The sequence below is a fragment of the Physcomitrium patens genome, chromosome 1 (genome assembly GCF_059467195.1).
Source record: "Physcomitrium patens ecotype Gransden chromosome 1, ASM5946719v1, whole genome shotgun sequence".
NCBI classification, from domain to species: Eukaryota; Viridiplantae; Streptophyta; class Bryopsida; order Funariales; family Funariaceae; genus Physcomitrium; species Physcomitrium patens.
In genome coordinates this window covers 21,557,810-21,581,064 of record NC_143410.1, presented here as the reverse complement: position 1 = coordinate 21,581,064, position 23,255 = coordinate 21,557,810, and the positions used below count along the sequence as shown (strand labels likewise).

Here is a 23,255-nt window from a genome sequence, read left to right as displayed (position 1 = left end):
ATGAATTATCTTGATACTCTTGGCATTCGAAATTACAAAAAGATTCCAACTTATCATAATGTGGGGCTTTTCCATGGCTGATAACTGACAATGCATATTTGTCACCACTTTACTATCTGTCGCAGCTAGGCTACATTGAGATTGTAGTTCGTAATTTTGTGATCATATGTGAGAATAATTCATAGTGTAAGATATAGTCATAGTTTTCTCCCATCTTTTCTCTGACCTGTAAGCACGAAAACATCGATAAATGAATGGACAGTTGTGCATTAAGTCTGCCAGACATCCAGGCATGACCTTGGCGGACATTAAGAAACCGCCTCCTGTTACATTGTTGCGGCCACCATTGTCCAAGTACTATGTTGATCGTAGCAGAGAATCAGAGATCTGTGACCGAACACACTTGCAGTGCACTTCTGCACTACTTGCTGCTTTATCAAGCGTCTTGCATGTTACTAACGTAAATGTTGACAGATGGGGGAGTTAAAATGTGCCTCCAGGAGTAGTGACAGCAGGCACAACATGCCTGACTCGTTCATGTGCAGGAAGTATCAGTAGGTGGGCATAGCTTTTCTACAACCTGGGACGGTTTCCAGATTCGTCACCTGCGTCTGATGGACGCCAAACGTTCCTGTGGACCAAGCTAAATGATGAGCGACCAATGCTGAAGCACTGGTAGGACAGCATGAAAACAGCGCACAAATAAAAGAAATCCCAAGAGGATAAATATGCGTGTCAGGATATTCACGTAAATCCCGATCGAGACACTCACTGGTAGCTGAAAGCACAAGCAGCAGGGCATACACACCTGTCTAAAATCTCCAAATCTCGCACGGAAATTTTGGGACAAAGGTCCCTTTACAAATTTGTAAAATCATGACGGCTGGTCTTACCACACTGCGCATCTCAGTAATCGATCAAAAACGCTCAACAGACCGGAGGCAGCATTATCCTGTAAAATTGCTTGACATACGCATCCTTGAAACATTTATGTGGCAACAGGTCAGGTTGTACCATACATAGGCATTTAGAACCCGAGGCATTTGCACATACTGGCCATGTCAGCGCTGGCATACATGGTTGGAAAATGCTGACAGGCGAGTGTGGAACAGACAGAGAGCAAGACTACTCATATTGTGTTTATTCACCCTTTATAACTCCTTGCCCCATATCAGAACGCAACCCCGGACCTGCACTGTGCGACAACCATGCTCTCTTGCTTTCCTCCGCCAACCTCCAGGACCTCCTGTGCATAGTAATCTTTACATGGGTTGAATCCCTACTCTCTCAATCCACTACAACATACCACTTAGCGCCCACCCATTCTCACATTCCTCGAAAATTTCTGTTATAGCACTGTGCATACCACAGCTACGCCTAAGGTGGAGCAAAGCCACGACACCTGATCGCTCAGGAGGGGGTGGGGGGGATGTCCCTCTTGCAGCCACTGCAGGGTCGTTACTGCCTCACGCGAATTCCTGAGACCGCCTCACAATCCTCCTCACCTTGCGCTGGAACTCGTCCCTTTGCTCTCGCCATTCCTTGGCGGCATCGACATTCGCGGGCGACTCATCATTCGGGTTCGAAAGCATGGCGATGATGCTGATCAATATCGTCTCCACGGTGTGCACGGGCGACCACCGCTCGCTCGCCAGCTCGTACCCATTGGGATCGTCACCGGGAGCATGCAAAATGGAGATGCACACGCGCCCATCAGGGTACACGTTCGGATGCCACATCTCGGAGGTGAACCTAACGGTTGGAGGGCTGTTGGGGTAATCCGGAGGGAAGCTCATGATGGCGTTGAAGAAACCCCCCTCGTACAAAGTCTCCGACGGTCCGATAATGGTCACGTTCCATTCGAACACACTCGAGTCGTCCACAAGCCCAGCCGAGAACCCATCCACGGGATTCCTAGACAAATCCTTCAACTGCTTCCGCAACAGAAGACTCGCCTGGTTCTCCGCCATAGCCGCGCAGCAGGTGCTCCAACGAACCCGCGTTCCCACTAACAAACCCAAACCCAAACCCACACAGACTCCACAACACCCGGCCAAACCCAAGCGCACACACTCAGCGCGACCCAATCACTCGCGACACGCTTTCACCCGCTGACAAACACAGCAAATTGAAGGCAGGCGGCGATCCAGGGAGAGGAAGGAGGGAGGGAGGGGATTGAGAGGGCACACCGCCTTACGAGGCCGAGGCAGCGGAGGAGGAGGAGGAGGAAGAAGAGGGAGGGAGGGAGGGAGAAGCGGAGGAAGAGGGTGTTGCGTGGGTGTGAGAGGGTGTGTATCTGGGTGCCGAGAGAGCACAACAGAGCAGTGCAGAGGGTGATGCCTGTGCTGGAGTGTGGCCAAGGCAACGAAACCTAGAACGTTCTGAGGACGAGGACCAGCACGAGTTGGAGGTCGGCTGAGCCTGCCTATTATTACTCTCACACACCCCCCCCCCCCCCACAACCCAGCCCTGTCGTCCCCCGTCCACCCTCACCAGCGCCACAGCGCAGCACGGCGCGGCAGGGCAGGCAGGCAGGCACACAGACACACTGCGAAGAGCGACAACGAGGCCACAGAGCCCGTCTCAGCCCTCATCCCCGAATTCACTTTCAGGTCCCGCAACTCTTTGATGAGCTGTCCTATACTTTCGCTTTAGCTTTTTCAAATCTACTCTGCTTTAGGTGTGCATCCACAATGCAGAGTTTTCTCCAAAACCAAGTCATATTGATGTGTCTTCTTGATCCATTGCCTTATGGCGTACTGTTCCTCACTCTTGTGTTGTGGCTGGCTGTGGAGTGGATGGTTGTCTCATGGATAGCCTGTCCAACCCCTCTTTTATGTCCTCTTCTCTTTGATATTTGCCTCTTCTAGTGCTGCTCTCACAGCTTGCCTTTGCCTAAACCAAAGAATGCTTTGCTGCTGTTCAAGCATGGTTGAAAACTGATTTTATACGTGTACTTCTTCAGTATAGAGTTTGTTGCCGAATCACTTACAATCGTCATGGTCTTCAGGTTGGATTCCTTCATGGCTGATTGATTGGTTGTATATGTAGATGTATTTGTAAGCTTTTGCTCATGACATGATTTTATGTGAGCTAGTCTCATAAATGCAAAAAGTGAGCCATTGTACTGGTTTCTTTTTAACAGTTTTGTGCCATTTGAAAGAAGTTGTAGTTAACTCTGCAATTTCCTGGGATGGTTCAAGTGTTCATAGTCTTCCAAGTTCTGACTCTGATTAAATCAAGTGTCAGAAATGTTTCATCATGTTATTGAGATGTAGAACAAATATTCTTTTAAGTCTTGAATTTATCTTTGCTATGACTTCTCTTAAGTTTAAGTAGTTTGTAATAGAACTCTACTTTTGATTTATGAGAATATGAGGAATTTTGTGATTTCTAATAGGGTTTATTAATCTTTATAATAAAATCTATAAATGAATTGAGTTATTTCAGGTAAATATATTTGAATTAAAAATAATCTTTTATCTTATTTACATATATATATACATATTCATAAATTGGAACTAAATTAATTATTAGTCAGGAAATGGATATTAAAAATTAGAAATTTTGACATGTTTATAAAAAAGACCAAGAGATAAATTATCAAAATAAGAAAGAAAGAAGAAGAAGAATATTTGCATATGGTTTGTGAAGTGACAAACTATAGCAAAAAGACATGTATTCATTTATAATTTTTTAAAATCATTTTTCTTCAAAAATAAATATTTATATTAAGTTCTTTAAGTTACACTCATTAATAGTTATACTCATTCATAGTTTCAAAAAGAATATCTAAGATTATTCACATAATTTTTGTTCAAAATTTAAAATAATAAAAAAATATTTTAGAAATATTGGTATATGTATATCTACATACATACACTAAAAACAATTTGTGCTATTGACCATGAAAAAGTTGTAAAGTTTTAATTTATAATTGCTAAGTCAAAATTTGACCACTTCTAAAGAAATATTTACTAAAAAATGAAAAGAATAGAAAAGAAATACTATATGGATAACAATGGAACCATCTATGTTTTTTTAGTATAATTGGAAAACATAATTTTTATTTACTACATATTTATGTTCTCTAATAGAAACCTATGCTGTTGGGCATTGCAACCTTTGGCACATCCATCCATCCTATTATTCATCTATGCTTTTTTGTATTCTTTAGTTCTCATATTTCCTTATTTTCATGTTTTTTTTTCCATATTTTCTAAGCTTCCTACATTATAGTAACACATCTATTATATTAATCATGTTGTAATATGGACAATTATGTTTTATTTTTATGTAGAAGATCTTTAAACTTTTCTTTTTCAAAATCTAAATTCCATTTATATCCTTATATATTATGAAAATGTGTTCTTTCTATAACAAAAGTACTCCAAAATATTGTTCTATAATATACTTTTAACCATGATCATATATCATGTGTAAGCTTCTAGAAGCTTCTAAGTTGTGTTATAGAACTTAAAATCACCATAAATCCAAAAAGTAAAAACAATCACTTCTATACACATTAAGAAAGATATTACATTTCCCGCAAGATTGAATGCATACTTTTTAGGTTGTGAATTAAATAAATATGTGTAGTACTAGAAAAAACAGATCAAATCTTCAATTAAACAAAGAAAAAATGTAGATTACATTAAACATAATTGTTACTTAGTTAAATTATAAAATAAAAAATGAAATCCTAAAAACTTCAATAAATGTACTAATAGATGGGTACAACCATTTTAACTAGCCTATATATTTGAGTTCTTTCAATCATGATTATATTATTTATGCTTATATCAAAAATATAAATCGTAAAAAAACAAAAATTCAATACATTCTTGTGTCACTCGAAAAGGCTAAAAAATCATTCAAAAATAGAATGATATTAAATTAGAATGGCTATTGCCAAAAATAAAAAGATTAGAAAATCTTGAAAGAAGACTAATGATTAGAAAAACATTGATAAGAGTGAAGAAGGCTTCACTCTTGTCTCCATATATTCTATCTAACTAGAAGCTATGTTGTTGTATGATATGATTCATGATTTAAAAATATATTGGATATCTTAGATATATTGGATATATTGGATATAGTTGTAGAGAATTTAACTTTAACTTATTGGCTAAGCTTTAATAAGTATTATATTCTTATTATAGAAGAAAAATAAATATAAAAATATCAAAAGATTTTTTACTTCTAAAAACCTTTTATATTTAATAAGGTTTGTACATAAGGCTTTTTAGAGTATCTAAATTTTTTTTCTAACATCCTTTCTTATACCAAATCATAACTAACTATTTGCTAATAAGTTAGATTTTCAATAATTCCAAAGAAAATCCATAATCTTCTTATGAAAATCCATTGTTATATCATAATTTTTTCATAGCTCCATATCTCCATTTTTAACATATATCTAAAGTCTTGGCCTCCAAAAACCACTTTATCTTGCATAAAATGCTCAAATTGTAGCAAAATCCTTTCAATTTTTTTTTTCTAAAGGATTTTTTTCCCTTAAATTTTAGAATTTCATATCTTTCGATGCAATCATTCAATTTTTTTCAAATTTCTATATAATTTATCATTTACTTTTAAGCTTTAATACAAATAAAATGAACTATAAACTTACTATAGATCGTCTAGCATCTTAAGAATCCTAGATGGTCCTTTAAACTTCAATTTATAAGCACCTGAGTACTATTTTCTTTATATCTCAAAAATAAAAATTTAAATGCTACAAAATTTGGTATATAGCTTTAAAACATATTAGTACACATTTTTAGAAAATTTTAACTAAATATTTGTCTAAATGCCTAAGATATGGCTACAACCAAATCCCTCATGAAATTGGTTTATTGACAAACCTCAATTTGGAAGCACTATCTTCAAGTAGTTGTTTCGCCTTCAAATAGACTCCAAAACTTTTATTTTTTATATGAAAAATATAGTTCTTTAAACCAAATTTTCAATCACACAATTTGATACTCAAAATCTCTTTAAACACATGCACTATGTCCAAAAGAGTGATAGTAGGTACAAAATCAATATCTTGATTTTGAAAGCCTATATCTTCTTTACAAAAGCTCCAAATCACATAAAATTTTCATCAAAACCATATCTAAAATCCTAAAACTAATGATCTTAACCTTTGATGTTTGAATGCCCTCAAAAAAATAACCCTAATTCCTACTAAGGCCTTAAGAAGCTTCCTTGAAGCCCATTGGATATGGCATTTGGCTAATAAGAATGGAGATTTTCATCATTCATCTCCATTCATCCATATAGTTGGGTTAACTATCATTTTTTACACAAAAATCCTTCTCTAAATTTTTTTTCAATAATTTTTATATAATATGTGCTCTAAATATCAAATTAAAATAAAATAAAATAAAATAAAATTCAAGAGTCACCAATATCTAATAAAGATGGCTCTGAATTTATAAAAACTATTATCAACATAAAAATCAACCTCAATAGTAGGTCTTTTAGACTAATTATTTCAAAATAGCAATTTAATTATATTTTGTAAGCAACTAAAATCTAATAATATAGCTTTTACTATATTATATAGTAAATTATATATATATATATATATATATATATATATATTATTTTTACATAGTATCCAAACCACAACACAATAACATGGCAACATTCTATAGAACCTTTGACATGTATTTCATTTGTAAGGTAAGTTTTTTATATGTACACCACATTCTTAGCTTGTACCAAAAACTACTAATACATGTAACATGTGGCCTAATTTTTTGGTCAATTTTCTAACATATTAATTATCTATAGACATGTATAAATGTGAAATTATACCTATGAAGCTTCTAAAAATATTTTCTATAAGCTATCATTAAATAAATCTATTTTTATCTATTCATAATATTTAATTAATTATTAGACTAAATATATATGTTTGTAATTTTGTCTCCCCTTCTAAGGACAAGTTCCACAAAGAACAGTGATTACATGTTGAAAAAGTCCAAGATGTGGTGAATTATACTTTCCACATACTCTAAACTTTGTTTCTTTTGATAATAGTTGAAAAATCTTTTCACCCATTGATAATATTTCATTGTAGAGAAAAAAGACTACCTTATTATTTGATCATTATTGATGCCTTCTTAACTTTTTTTGAACAAAAAATTTATAATACCATCAAGAGTCATTCTTACCTCTAATAAAATCATCAAACAATAAGAGTCTCTTTTAAGGTTGTGATACTAATTATATTGTATCTCGCCATCTATAAGAAAAAAAACATATTATTTTTAAAGGACTTCATCTCAATTATGTCATCTTAAAGGTTGTGATGATTGTAATTTCTAGTTTAGTAAGTTAGCAAACAGATCTATCAAACTTAGTTTTGATAGATGTTGATGAAAAATATCAATTTCTTTTGATCCATTTATAAGATTCTTAGCTAGCTCCTACATGCATTTATTAATATCATATTTATACTAATAAATGAGATATTTGAATGTATTTTGGTATTGCCTTGAGTCTACAACTTCTTCAATTTCATATTTTTTGTTTTCTTGATTTATCTATTATCTTGTATGGCTCAAGAAGAGACATATGGAATATAAAATGAATCTTCATAGATTTGAATATATAGAATTGATAAGCAACTAGATTAATCTATTTACATATAAGAAATAGTTCAAGTCTAAGATAATCCAACTTATTACAAAAGTGAATAGTCTTAATATTATAACAAAGTAATCATACTTTGTTGCCAATTTGGAATTGAAGTTGTTCCTTGCAATACACATCTATATTGATTTTTTATTGTTCTTGAGCTTTTTTTAGTTGCACCTAAATTATTGTATGTAGCTTTGAAAAATGATTTATCAAATCTTTTGTTGCAAGATATCAACTTTTAAAAAGTTAAAAATATCAAGTTATAGATGATAATCATTATTGATAAAAAAGATATTAATTGAGTGGAAGAATGTATTACATTATTATAAACAAACTCTACCAATGGCAAAAGAATTGTCCAATTATCTTATTAATAATTGATGATATGCTTCAAATACCACTCCAAAATTTAATTCACTTGCTTAATTTGGCTATCAATTTGATAATAAAAATCCAAAAATAGTTTTATTTATACATATAAAATCTTAAAAATAATATTTTAAAATTAGAATATATATTACATCTTATTATTTGATATAATATCTTTGAACAATCTATAATAATAATACATATTTTTAAAAAAAACTTAATTTTTTTTTCTTGTAATAGATTTTGAATGTGATACAAAATATGTCATCTTAGTAATATAATCTACTATCACAAATATAGAATCATAAAAATTTAAAATTCGAAGGTCCATGATGAAATCTATAGAAAAAAAAGACTATAGTTATTTTAGAATAGATAATGGTTGAAGAAGTCCATAAGGTCAATAATAAGGAGTTTTTGAGCTTGAATAAATATTACATGATTATACAAAGTTTTTAACTACCTTCTACATTTGAGGCTACCAAAAATCTCTAGATATTAATTTTAAAGTTTTGTTGTATCCAAAATATCAAGCTATTGGAAAGTTGTGACAAGCTTGAAGAACATATAATTATATTTTTTTCTCTAAAATATATAATTATCTTTCAAAATAGAATAGATTATTTTTGAACTCAGACTTTGTAGTATTATGAGACTTAGAATAATTATTCTTAAAATCATAAATAAGAAGATTACATGATATATTTGATTAAACTTACTTCAAAAAAGTTGAATCAATAGTTAATATTGATTTTATTACTAAAAGATGAAAATGATTTATTTTATAGAGAATTTTTCTTTATTAATCAAAACTTATATTTTTTTTCTTTGGATAAAAGATAAAAATCTCTAAAAAGAATATCTAAAAAATCTTGATATTTTTTGGATCAATAAATAATCTTAATAAAGACATAGTTCAATGAAATTGGCAAAAATTTAAATTACATATTGACATGAAATATTTTAAGTCCTTGTGATTCATATACATAGTTATTAGACTAAAAGTACTTTTTAGATAATGACATTATTCTTAAAATGAATCCACAATTGTAAGAAGTTCTTTGTTGTGGATCTTATTATTAATTTTAGCTACTAAAAATTTCTAAGAATAAAAAGCTAGTAGGTAGAACTTGTCATTTACTCCTATTTGTGAAAAAATTGCATCCATAGTAAAGTTTGATGTATTTGTTTCCATAAAAAATTCATGTAATATAAAATTAATATAAAAATGAATGCCATTATTAAAGCTTTAAAATATTCTTTAGCTTCTTTTTTCCACTCAAGTTTGTCTTTACATGTCAAACATGTAAGAACAACAACTTGAATTTATTTTTGATAAAGATCCAATAATAGTTACCAAATTCTAAAAAATATTATAAATTTTTAATTATTTTTGAGATCTTCCAATCTAAAATAGTCTAAACATTCTTGGGATCTATTATAAGGCCATCATTTGAAATGATATATCTTAAGAAGTTAACTTGAGTAGTGTGAAATATTCACTTTTCTATCTTGGCATATAATCTTGCATCTCTTAATTTTTGTAATACATGGAGAATATGAAGTTCATGCTCTTTTATATTCTTAAAATGAAGTAAGATATCATCTAGATAATAAATATCAAAGTCATCAAGAAATTTACAAAACACATCATTTATTAAATATTAAAAAGTAATTAGTACATTTATGAATCTAAAAAATATAACATTATATTCAAAATGGCCATATTTGATTTAAAATATAGTTTTTTTACTCATCTCTTTCTTTAATGCATATTAGATCGTATGCTCCTTATAGATCTATTATTGTATAGATCTTTGCTTGATTCAATTCATCAAGAAGTCTTAAAATCAAAAATAGAAGATACATATTTCTAATGGTGATCTTATTGAATCCTTGATAGTCCATATATATTCACAAAGATCTATCTCTTTTCTTCACAAATAAGATAGGAGCCTTTACTAGAGACTTAGAATAGCATATGAAGTTTTTAATCAAATTCTTATTAATGTATTCCTTGAATGTAGCCAACTTGAGTTATGATAAGCTATAGATTGGACCAAATGATAGTTGAGCTCTTTCTTGAAGATCAATGGAATAATGCCACGGACATACATAGATATTATAGTAAATAGTTATATAATTAGATAAAAATAGATAAAAATAGATAAAATTAGATTAATTTTATAAGACCTTTTAGAAAATCTTTTTAAAAGCTTTATAGATGCTTCTTGACTTTATATATGTTTGTAGTTGATTGGTAGGTTAGAAACTTAGTCAACAAATTAACCACGTATTGGTAGCTTGTGAAATAAGCTAATTATATGGTGTACATATAAAAAACTTGCCTTGTAAGTTAAGATACGTATCTTATAAAGTCAATACATTTTGGAGGTCCTATAAGATATCGCCACATAGCTTCTAGTTAAGAATATATATGGAAGCAAGAGTGAGGCCTTCTTCACTCTTATCAATACCTTTTTAGTCTTTAGTCTTGTTTCAAGACTATCTAGTTTTTTTGTTTTTGGCAATAGCTAATCTAAATTAATATTCCATCACCTTTTGAGTGACTTTTCAGTTTCTTTCTTTGATACAAGAGTGTATTGAGGAATCTCTTTCTTTGAGATTCATGTCCTTGAAAATTTGATAAGAGTGCTAACATATTGTTTTTATCTTGTTTTAAAAGTGAAAAAATTATCCTACTTTTATTGTTGTGTTTTGAAGATTGTAGATTATCCACCTTTAAATAAAAATCTTATTTTTTAATACTGATCTTTTCTTTAAAGTTAGTGGATTATCTTTCTTTGTAGAAATTTTTATTAGAGATTGTAGATTATGTTACTCTATTTTTTTTTTTTAATTTGTTTGAGTTGTCTATAGAAGAAAAAATTATAGATGCTACTCCTAATAGAAGTGAGAATAGATTTATAACTATTACAAATATTCATGAGCTTGTCAATACTCTAATAATAGAAATTTTATGTATTTCTAATGTGAATCATGGAAGTATTATACCTATGCCTATGGAAGAACAAAATCTGTGGCAAGAAGTTGTACAATTAAAGGAAGTAAGTAGATTGACCTTACAAAAAAATCCAAGGAGTTTTGCTTCTATAAGTATGATGGAGATAATGATTAGTATGCTTGAGAAGTTTGATGGAACAAGATCAAAATTTCGAAGATTTTTGCAATAAGTCAAGCTTTATCTAATATTGCACCTTTTCCAATATTTTGATGGGTTTACTCAAGTCAGATTCATAGACGCATTTCTATCAAGAAGTACTCTCTCTTGGTTTGTACCTTTAATGGAAAAAGATTTGTGACTTTTTTATGATTTGAATTCATTCTTAGAAGTGTTTATGGCTACATTCAAAGAAAGTGATCGAAAAAGAGTAGCAGAGACCAAGCTCTTATCTTTATGGCAAGGATTATGGTCAGCCATCATATATGCTGTTAAATTCCAAAACCTTGCTTGCAATGTGGATTGGAATGACAAAGTCCTTATCAATCAATTTTGATATGGGTTGAAGGATAATATCAAAGACTTGTTATTGACAATACCAAAGATAAAATCTTTAAAATAATTTATTGCTCAAGCCATTGTATGTCACAATCGATTATTTGAATGATGTCAAGAACAAAGATATGGCTAGAGAGGAACAATCAAATAATGAAGGTAGCTCCTAAGTTTTTAGAAACTTATTTATCAAAGCCAAAACCAATGCAAATTGATACAATATATTTTAAATCCTTCATAGAATAGGAAAAGAATCGAAGATGTTAAGAAGGCTTATGCTTATATTGTGGAGAAGCTAAACACACTGCTTAATATTTTTCAAAAAAATAATGCAATTACAAAATGAAAAGTACAATTGCCAAAGAAGACAATGTGTTAAAAAATGAGTTGCTTCAGCTATAATAGGAATCATGCAGCTGGAATCATATGCAACATCTAGCAAAGGTTTTATTCTCTCTTTTGATCTGTCATCTTGTTTTACAATAGAAGTATGTTTAGGATTGAAAAATCACAAAGTCTTAGCCTTGTTGGATTCAAGATTTTTAACTTGTTTTTATAGATGAAGAATTTATTAAAGTCTTCAGTAGTTTATTAATATTTAATGTAATTAAAGACTTTATTAAGGTCACAATAGTTTAGTAATATTTAATGTACTTAAGTCTCTTTCTAACTCAATCATTTTAGGATTATTATGGTTAAAAAGTTATAATCCTCATATACACTAGATTTCTCACAATCTTGATTTTTTCCATAGTTTAATCCAAGGTCGTGCTAAGCAAGTAGAAATCCATAAGTCTAGTATATCCAAACCCTTATTAATAGGTGCAAAAGCTTTCATGCATGCTGCAAATGAAGGGCCATCTTTTGTTATATGTGCCACGTCTATTATTGATGCTGAGAAGATATCAAGTACTATTCTTAGCCAATATGAAGATTTTTTAGACGTTTTTGAAAAAAAGAATGCAGGATTTTTTTTTAAAACATTGTCCTTATGATTGTACCATCGATCTTCAAGAAAGAACTCAACTACCATTTGGACCAATCTATAGCCTATCACAAAATGAGTTGATTATACTCAAAAAATATATTGATGAAAATTTGGTTAGGAACTTTATGTGCCATTCTAAATCTCTAATTAGGGCTCTTATCTTATTTGTGAAGAAAAAAGATGGATCTTTGTGGATATGTGTGCATTTACAAGGATTTAATAAGATCAATATCAAGAATAAGTATCCTCTATCTTTGATTTCAAGACTTCTTGATCAACTAAATTAAATAAAGATTTATACAAAAATAGATCTATGAGGAGCTGTCAGGGACAAGAACTCGATGAAAGCTAAAGAGTAAGTGAGACTTTTCTCAAAAAGAAATAGGACAAAATAGAAATATGTATATTAAGAAAGAAACTGGAATGGCTATTGCCAAAATACAAGAAAACTAGAGACCCTTGAAACTAGACTAGAAGCAAGAAAGGAGTTGACAAGAGTGAAGAGGGCTTCACTCTTGCCTCTATATATACTATCTAACTAGAAGCCACGTGGCGATGTTCTATAAGACCTCCAATATATGTTGACTTTCTAGGCCACATGCCTTTGCTTGCAAGGCAAGTTTTCTATGGATGGACCACGTAGTTAGCTTGTTCTTTAAGCTTCCAACATGCGTGGCACATGGCTAACTTGTTGACCAAGTTTCTAACCTAAAAGTCAACTATAGACTCCTATAAAGTCAAAGTAGCGTCTATGAAGCTTCTAAGAAGCTACTCTAGAAGATATTACACAATTAACCTACTTTTACATACTTTTATCTATTCATATAGGTAATTATATGTATGTCCGTGACATTACCCCCCTTCTAGGGACGAGTTCCACGAGGAGCGGTGATTATATATTGAGAAAATCTAATATGCGGCAAATTGTATTTGCTACATACTCTGATCTTTCTTCTCTTCGAAGATAGTTGATGGGTCCTCTTAGCCATCGATAGTGTCCCATTCCAGGGCGAGAAGACCACCCTGTTATTTGATCACTGTTGAGGCCTTCATAACTTCCTTCAAATAATACATTTGAAACACCATCAGGAGTCGTTCCTATCTCCAATAATATCACCAAACATCGAGAATCTCTTCCAAGGTCGTGATACCAAACGCGTTGTATCTCACCATCTATTCGAGGAAGAACATGTCGTTCTTGAGGGTCTTCATCTCGGTTGCGTCGTCTTGAAGGTTGTGACAATCGCAATGTCTCATCCGGTAAGTCAGCAAACGAAGGTTCTTGAGTTGAATCCGCTGGTTGTTGGCTCTCCATCTAATTAGCGTCACAAAATGTAAAGAAGTTATAAACAAGGATAGGAAATTGAATGTTATCTTGCCTCAATCTTGTCTCTTTTATAAGAGAGGTTTTCATCTTGGTTTTGATGGATGTCGTTGATGAAAAACTTTGACTTTAGCTGATGCATTTGCTAGATTCCTGGATGGCTCCCATGTGCGCTCACTAATATCATATCCGCACCAATGAACAAGATATTCCAGCTTATTTCGGCGCCGCCTTGAGTCTAATATCTCTTCCACCTCAAATTCTTCATTATTATCTACTTCTATAGGAGGCGGTGGCATTTGTCTTCTTCCTTGTATATCCACTGTCTTATATGGTTCAAGAAGAGACACGTGGAATACAGGATGGATCTTCATTGACTCCGGTAGATGTAATCGATATGCAACTGGGTTGATCTGTTCAGAAACAGAAAAGGGGCCAAGCCTACGATAGTCCAATTTGTCACAAGGTCGAGTGGTCTTGATATTGCGACGAAGTAGCCATACCTTATCACCCACGTTGAGTTGTGGTTGCTCTTTACGATATACATCTGCATTTATCTTTTGTCGTTCTTGAGCTTTCTTCAATTGCGCCTTCATTATTGCATGTAACTCTGACAACCGATTTGCCATATCTTCTGCTGCAGGATTATCAACTTTTGAAAAATCAAAAGTATCAAGTCATGGATGATAGCCATAATTGGCAAAGAAAGGTGTTTGTTGCGTAGAGGAATGTACCGTATTATTATAAGCAAACTCTGCCAATGGCAGAAGGTTTGTCCAATCATCTTGTTGGTAGTTGATGGTACACCTTAAATACTGTTCCAAGACTTGGTTTACGCGCTCTGTTTGTCCATCAGTTTGAGGATGGAAAGCTGAAGATAGCTTTATGTCCACTTTTAAAATCTTGAAAAGAGTCCTCCAGAATCTCGACACAAATTGAGTTCCCCTATCCGATATGATATCTTTAGGTAATCCATGATAGCGATAGATATTATCAATGAAAAGCTTAGCTGTTTCTTCACCTGTGATAGATTTTGTACATGGCATAAAATGTGCCATCTTGGTGAAACGATCTACTATCACAAATATAGAATCATAAGATCTTGAGCTTGGAAGATCTGTGATGAAATCCATAGAAACAGAAGACCATGGTTGTTCTGGTATAGGTAATGGCTGAAGAAGTCCGTAAGGTCGATGTCGAGGAATTTTTGATCTTGAACAAATATCACATGATTGTACAAAGTCTTTGACTGACTTCCACATTTGTGGCCACCAAAAATCTCTTGATATGAGTTCCAGAGTCTTATTATATCCAAAGTGCCCTGCTGCTGGAAAGTCATGACGTGCTTGAAGAACACGCAAACGTGCTTTTCCTTCTGGAACATATAGGCGTCCTTCAAAATATAATAGATTATTCTTGAACTCGAACTTAGAAGAATCATGAGACTTGGAAGAATTATTCTCGATATCATGAACAAGAGGGTCTGAGGACATACTGGACTGGATTTACTTGAGAAAAGTTGAATCAACAGTCAATGTTGATTTCACTGCTCGGAGATGAAATTGCTCCGGTTTCAAGAGGACCGTTCTTTGTTGCTCAAAAGCTGCATCTCCTTCTTTTGGTGCAAAATAAGAACGTCTAGACAGGGCATCGGACAAACCTTGTTGTTTTCCTGGCCGATAAGTGATAATGAAGTCGAATCTTGACAAAGACATACTCCAACGAGCTTGACGACGATTCAATACGCGTGCTGACATGAAATACTTGAGGTTCTTGTGATCTGTATACACAGTGACTGGACTAGAAGCACCTTCTAGATAATGATGCCATTCTTGAAAGGAATCCACGATTGCAAGAAGTTCTTTATCGTGGATCTCATAATTGATCTCGGCTGCTGAGAATTTTCTTGAATGAAAAGCTATCGGATGAAGTTTGTCATCTGTTCCCATTTGTGATAAAACTGCACCCAAGGCAAAATCCGATGCGTCTGTTTCTATAAAAAATGCCTTGGAAAAATCAACACGATATAAGACTGGTGCAGAGACAAACGATGTCTTCAAGGCTTCAAATGCTGCTTCCGCTTCTTGATTCCATTGGAATTTATCTTTACTAGTCAAGCGTGTAAGTGGAGCTGCAACTCGTGAGAAGTCTTTGATGAAGATCCGATAGTAATTGGCAAATCCCAAGAAACATTGGACATCTCTCACAGTCTTTGGAATCTTCCAATCCATGATTGTTTGGACTTTCTTAGAATCCATCATAAGACCATCATTTGAAATGATGTATCCTAAAAAGTCAACTTGAGTAGTGTGAAATACACACTTTTCCATCTTGGCGTACAATCCTGCATCTCTGAGTTTTTGTAATACTTGACGAACATGTATTTCATGTTCTTCAACATTCTTAGAATAAATCAGGATATCGTCTAGGTAGCAGACGACAAAATTGTCTAATAATTCACAAAATACATCATTCATGAGATGTTGAAAAGCAGCTGGTGCATTCGTGAGTCCAAAAGGCATGACATTATATTCAAAATGCCCGTACCTGGTTCGAAACGCAGTCTTCCATTCATCTCCTTCTTTGATCCGTACTAGATTATATGCTCCTCTTAGATCTATTTTTGTATAGATCTTAGCTTGATTTAACTGGTTAAGGAGTCCTGATATCAAAGGTAATGGATACCTGTTCTTGATTGTGATCTTGTTGAGTCCTCGATAGTCAACACACATTCGTAAAGATCCATCTTTTTTCTTTACGAATAAAATTGGAGCTCCTGCTGGAGATTTTGAATGGCGTATGAAATTCTTCGCTAAATTCTCGTCAATATATGTCTTGAGTTCAGCCAACTCATCTTGCGATAAACTGTAAATTGGTCCAAATGGTGGCTGAGTTCCTTCCTTGAGATCGATTGAACAATCGTATGGGCGATGCTCAGGAAGAATATCTGCATTCTTTTTCTCAAAAACGTCTTGATAATCCTGATATTGACTTGGAATGCCACTTGAAGTCTTTACGCTTTCAAAAATAGGTGCAGCATAAATAACAAAAGTTGATCCTTCTTTTTCTGCGTGTATAAATGCTTTTGCACCTATAGGTGTGAGTTTTACTATACTAGACTCATGGTTTTTTACTTGGTTAATAGAACTGTTACTAATGCTCTGAGGAAAATCAAGTTTACGAGAAATCCAATCTATTCGAGGATTATACTTTTCTAACCATGATAAGCCTAAAATTACTGGATTAGAGGGAGATCTAATTATATTAAAAATTACGCAACTACTATGACCATTTATTACTACATCTACAGGAAGTGTTTCGTGAGTTACATCTCCAGAAGACAACGGACGACCATCTATGACTTCTACGTGTACAGGTTTAGTTTTTTGTATTAATGATATTCTATGACATCTAGCAAATTCTTCATCTAAAAAACAAGATGAGGCTCCTGAATCTACCAAGGCAGAGGCTTTGTAATTATTAGGTCCTAAACGCACATCTATTATAAAACAAGGAGATGGTTTTGAGGAGAGGATAGGACCTTTATTAGAAATTGTACAAGATTCCAGCCGCACGGTCCCTATTGTAGCTGGACGTACTCGTTTTCTGACATACTGTCTTCTTTGACAGCCGTACTCCTCATTTTGTAGTTACGTCGCTTCTTTGGACAATGTTGAGCAGTGTGCTTAGGTTCTCCACAATATAAGCACAATCCTTCTTGTCGACGACGAGACTTTTCTTGCTCAGTAAGAGGTTTGAAACGTACCGCATCAATTTGCATATCCACTACTTCTGAAGGTATGTGTTGAGGAGACGTCGGTGTTGCCATTGAATTGTAGTAACGTTGAGGCCTACTTGTGCGACTCTCGGATCGAAATTCAAAAAGTCGATTGTCGCACTTCACAGCAAAGTCAATTGCTTGACTCAATGTTTGAGGATCAGGTAAATTAAGCATCAATTTCTTTACCTCATATTGTAATCCGTAGAGAAATTGACTCACAAGTGCGGCATCATCCCACTTGATATCAGTTGCAAGTTGTCGAAATTGCAAAGCATATAATGTTACTGATCGATTGCCTTGTCGCAAAATACGGATCTTGTTGGTTGCAACACGAATTGCATCATGTTCTCCAAACATGGATCGAAACTCCGCCAAAAAAGCCTCCAGATTATCCAATATTGGATCTCGTCGTTCAAGAAAAGATGAAAACCATGACAATGCTGAACCTGAAAGAAGTGTACCAATGAATCTTACTTGTGACCCTGGAGTTGGATAGCTCTGGGGTTGAAGTTCAATCACTAGTTGGACCTGATTGATGAATCCTCGAAACTTGGATCTGGTACCATCAAACTTCTCGGGCAAGGCAACTCTCGGTTCTCTAACACTCGAAGGGTGTTCCATTCTGGGAGAAGGGACATGGTTTGGTGCAGATGTTGAAGCAGCCCCAATCATCTCTATATCTTCACTTCCTACCATTCTTGTTACTCCTTGTGGTGGTAAATTGAGTTGATGCATCGCAAGCATTAACTCCCTCAATTGTTCTTGCATCTGTGCCATTGCACTCTTCATTTCAACAAGCTCTGCCATAGTAGCACTTAGAAAAGAGAAGATGTCTAACAACGCTCAAAACAAATAGAAGAGAGGAATTGATAACAAAGAAAATACTAAGAACAATATCAGTTTAAAAGAGGGTAATCCGCAACTTCTAATGCGCTTATGTCTTATCAAGAAAAAGGGGTAATCCACTCTTAATCAAGAAAAGACAAAGCTCTGATATTGTAAGTGTACTCTTGTCAATCTGTCAGGGACAAGAACTCGATGAAAGCTAAAGAGTAAGTGAGACTTTTCTTAAAAAGAAATAGGACAAAATAGAAATATGTATATTAAGAAAGAAACTGGAATGGCTATTGCCAAAATACAAGAAAACTAGAGACCCTTGAAACTAGACTAGAAGCAAGAAAGGAGTTGACAAGAGTGAAGAGGGCTTCACTCTTGCCTCTATATATACTATCTAACTAGAAGCCACGTGGCGATGTTCTATAAGACCTCCAATATATGTTGACTTTCTAGGCCACATGCCTTTGCTTGCAAGGCAAGTTTTCTATGGATGGACCACGTAGTTAGCTTGTTCTTTAAGCTTCCAACATGCGTGGCACATGGCTAACTTGTTGACCAAGTTTCTAACCTAAAAGTCAACTATAGACTCCTATAAAGTCAAAGCAGCGTCTATGAAGCTTCTAAGAAGCTTCTCTAGAAGATATTACACAATTAACCTACTTTTACATACTTTTATCTATTCATATAGGTAATTATATGTATGTCCGTGACAGGAGCATATAACTTGGTCCACATCAAAAGAAGAGATGAAAAGAAGACTACTTTTTGAACTAGGTATGGACATTTTGAATATAATGTCATGCCTTTTGGACTCACAAATGCACCAATTGCTTTTCAATATCTAATAAATGATGTCTTTTGTGAGTTTCTTGATGATTTTATCATCTGTTATTTAGATAACATTTTAATTTATTCTAAGAATACAGAAGAGTATAGTTCATGTTTATTATGTGTTACAAAAACTAAGAGATGCAGGATTATACATGAAGATAGAAAAGTATATATTCCATACTACTCAAGTTGATTTTTTGAGATAAATCATTTCTAATGAATGTCTTATGATGGATCTAAAGAAGATCCAAACTATCATACATTGGAAGATCTCAAGAACAATACGAGATATGCAATATTTTTGGGCTTTGTCAATTATTACCTAATCTTTATTAATTTTTTTTTTAAGTTACAACTCCACTTACATGTTTGACTTGTAAAGACAAAGAAAAATAGAATAAATAAGCCAAAGAATCATTTGTTATTTTGAAGAAGGAATTTACTTTTATACCAAATTTATATTGTGTTGACTTTTTTAAGGCATTCTTTATGGAAATGGATGCATCAAACTTTATTTTAGGTGCTATATTATCAAAAATTGGAATAAATGACAAATTTCATCTAGTAGCTTTCCATTTAAAGAAATTTTCAATAGCCAAGATTAATTATGAAACCACAAAAAAGAACTTCTTACAATTGTAGATTCATTTAAAAAATGGCATCATTATCTAAAAGGTACTTTAAGTCCAATTATAATATATTTTTTTCTCAAGAACCTCTAATATTTCATGTGAACATATGTTTTGAATTGTTGTTAAACTTGTTGGAGCATGTCATTATCAAGATTTGATTTTAAGATCACATATCAACTTGAAAAATAACAAGATTTATCATATGCTCTTTTTAGATGCTCTTATCTTGTATCAAAAGAAGGAGACATATCTTTTGATTAACAAAGAACAATCTTCTTGAAGCTAGAGCATTTTCATCTTTAAGCAATGAAATCAACATTGACTATTGATTTGACCTTTGTCAAATGAATTAAATCAAGTATGTTCTTTGATCTTTTTGTTCATGATATTAAAAATCTTTCTTATAAGTCTCATAATATTTCAAAGTTCGAGTTCAAGAACAACCTACTCTACTTTGAAGGATGCTTATATATTCTAGAAGGAGAAGCATGTTTACATATTCTTCAAGCACATCATGATTTTCCAACAGCAAGAAATTTTGGAGCTTATATCTAGAGATTTTTGGTGACTGCAAATGTAGAAGGTGGTAAAAGACTTTGTTCAGTCATGTGACATTTATTCAAGATAAAAAATTCCTTGTCATTGATCCTATAGACTTTTTCAACTAGTGCCTATATCTGAACAATTATGGTCTTTCATTTCTATAAATTTTATTACAGATCTTTTAAGTTCAAGTTCATATGACTCTATATTTCTAATTGTATATTGATTCATCAAAATGGTACATTTTTTACTATGTACAAAATCTATTTCAGGAGAAGAAATAACTAGATTTTTCAAAAAATCCTTGAGTTTGATCTATGTAGGTGTCTTCTTCCAACTTTCCATTCAAGAAAGTCATCTTCACATCCATCTGATGCATCTCGAAGTCCATTTTTGCCCCAATTGCCACAATGGTTCTAATGGTGGTGAATTTGGCCATGAAAGCAAATGTCTCATTGAAATCAATACAAACAACTTGTAAGTAGTCTTTGGCAACTAATCTTGCTTTATACCTTACAATATTGTCCATTGCATCCCTCTTTATTCAAAACATCTACTTACAACCAATTAAAGTTTGATTTCTTGGAAGTTGAGTCAATTTCCATGTTCTAAAGTCTATGAATGATTGATACTCTTCTTCCATGGCTTTCTCCTATTTCAAAGTATCTGTGGACTTCATTGCATTACACAAACTCGACGGGTCAACAAAAAGTATAATATTGGTATTTTCTTCACTTACTTGAAGAAAGATATGATTCTTCTACCATTTTTTACATTATTTTCTATCTCTTAAAGGATATCTCTTTTCATTTGGAGAAGATTCAACTTCTTACATTTTGTGGTCTCCTCCAACCTTCTTTTCTTTTATAGATAATCTTTTTTTACTTAAAAGTTGATAATCTTCATCACCATCATCATTAATATTTTCATGCTCTTCATTGTTGGTCTTACCATTTTTAAAAGCCTTGTTTTCTACCTTCTTTGCCTCTTCATCTTCATTTCCACCTTTATAACCATCATTTTTTTCGTCTTTTTTTTTTTTTTTTTTTTGCTGAATTTGAAGATGTGTCCACAAACATACTATTACTCCTATTTGGACAAATCTCTAAGTACTCACAAGTACTCTTGTGCTCTAAAAACTCAATATCACGGCTTTTGATGATCCTTTTGGTCTCCAAACACATGAGCCTATAAGTCTTTATACCTTCACAATATTCAACAAATACACATTTTGTACCTTTTGTATCAAATTTTGATCTCATACAATCTGGTATCTTTACATATGCTTTGCATCCAAAGGTCCTCATGTGGGAAACACAAGGTTTTTTTCTACTCCAAGATTCTTCTGGACTCATTGATGTAAGTGCACTTATAAGATATTTATTTCTTGTGTACACTATATTTACCACTGCTTCTACCTAAAACTCATGTCTAAGGTATTGGGCATGAAGCATACTCATTGCCATCTCCACAATGGTTCAATTTGCTCATTCAGCAACTCCATTTTATTGTAGAATATAAATAATAGAAGTTTGTCTTGTAATACAATGTATCTTCAAGAAATCATTGAATTGCTTTAATATATATCCACTTCCATTGTCCGTATGTAATATCTTGATTTTGCACTCACATTGTTTCTCTACAAATGCCTTAAATTCCTTAAACCTTGTGAAATACTCAGTCTTTGCTCTGAGGATGAAAATCCACACCTTCCTTGAAAAATCATCAATGAATGTGACAAAGTACCTTACACCTCATATTGATGGCATCTTCATAAGTCCATAAATATCAGAATGGACTATTTCCAACAACTTCGTTGTACATGTTACAACTTTACTTGGAAGTATAGCTCTTTGTTGTTTTTCTTGAATACAACCTTCACAAGCAGGTGTCATAGCATTCTGGCTTATATGACCAAGATCTAAGCCACTTACTATGGATTGGAGCTCCTTCATGCTCTTCACATTCAAATGACTAAGGTGTCGATGCAAAATTCTAAACTTGTCTTAATCTTGAGGAAATTCAACAAATATTGCCACTTCAACTCTATTCACCTTTTTACACTTGATGAAGTAGAGGTTTCCATCTCTAAAGTCTTTTGTAATATCATCTCCTTCCAATATATTCACAAAACATCTATTCTTATCAAATTACACTTTACAACCATATGAAATAAGTTTATTCACCAAGAGGAGGTTTTTCTTCATCTTTGGTATATGTAAGACGTCCTTCAATCTAATCCTCTTAGTTTGGCCTTTAACAACAATCTCTACTACAATAGAACATGTTCCAATAGCTTGTACTAAGCCATTGTATCCCATGACTATATTTGTTATTGAAATTTCTTCATAAGTGTTAAATGAATACTTATATGGAATCATGTACTTGGTGGCATCCGAATCAATATTCTACTTGGATATGGCTACCATGAATGCATAATCATTACCTCCATATTCATCACGAGCATTGTTTGTACTTTCTCGTTTCTTTGCGTTGTAGTAATTTCTAACAAAATGATCTGATTTTCTACAAATGAAGCAAGTTCTTACATTATCATGTTGGTTAGAATATCTTTTCTTGTCTTGTCTTGAAAAGAGAGCCGAATCCTCACTTTGAAGCTCTTTTTCTTTTCTCTTGGTCACTTCATAAGCAAGTCTTGCCGTCACATAATCCATTGTAAATTCTTTTAATTTGATGGACTCCAATGCTTAAATGAGGTAGTTGTAGGATTTGGGAAGGCTCACAAGCAAGGTCATGACAATATCACTCTCTTCTAA

General features: G+C 33.2%; 1 protein-coding gene and 1 long non-coding RNA gene across 2 annotated transcripts; both read right to left on the bottom strand.

Annotated features, from left to right (window-relative positions):
* Nucleotides 1-1,115: 1,115 nt before the first annotated feature.
* Nucleotides 1,116-2,580, bottom strand: LOC112287298 (ubiquitin-conjugating enzyme E2 7). Its single transcript, XM_024530188.3, has one exon. The coding sequence runs from the start codon at nucleotides 1,968-1,970 to the stop codon at nucleotides 1,467-1,469; it is 504 nt and encodes a 167-aa protein (XP_024385956.1). The 5' UTR covers nucleotides 1,971-2,580; the 3' UTR covers nucleotides 1,116-1,466.
* Nucleotides 2,581-12,912: 10,332 nt separating this feature from the next.
* On the bottom strand, nucleotides 12,913-16,184 carry LOC149989934 (uncharacterized). Its single transcript, XR_016501861.1, has 2 exons — nucleotides 14,358-16,184; nucleotides 12,913-13,845 (listed from the first exon to the last, which is right to left on the bottom strand). It is a non-coding gene; the product is annotated as an uncharacterized LOC149989934 (long non-coding RNA).
* Nucleotides 16,185-23,255: the final 7,071 nt, after the last annotated feature.

What these genes read in the sequence shown, in the direction of transcription:
- LOC112287298 (XM_024530188.3), bottom strand. Translation starts at nt 1,970, where the DNA reads ATGGCGGAGAACCAGGCGAGTCTTCTGTTGCGGAAGCAGTTGAAGGAT.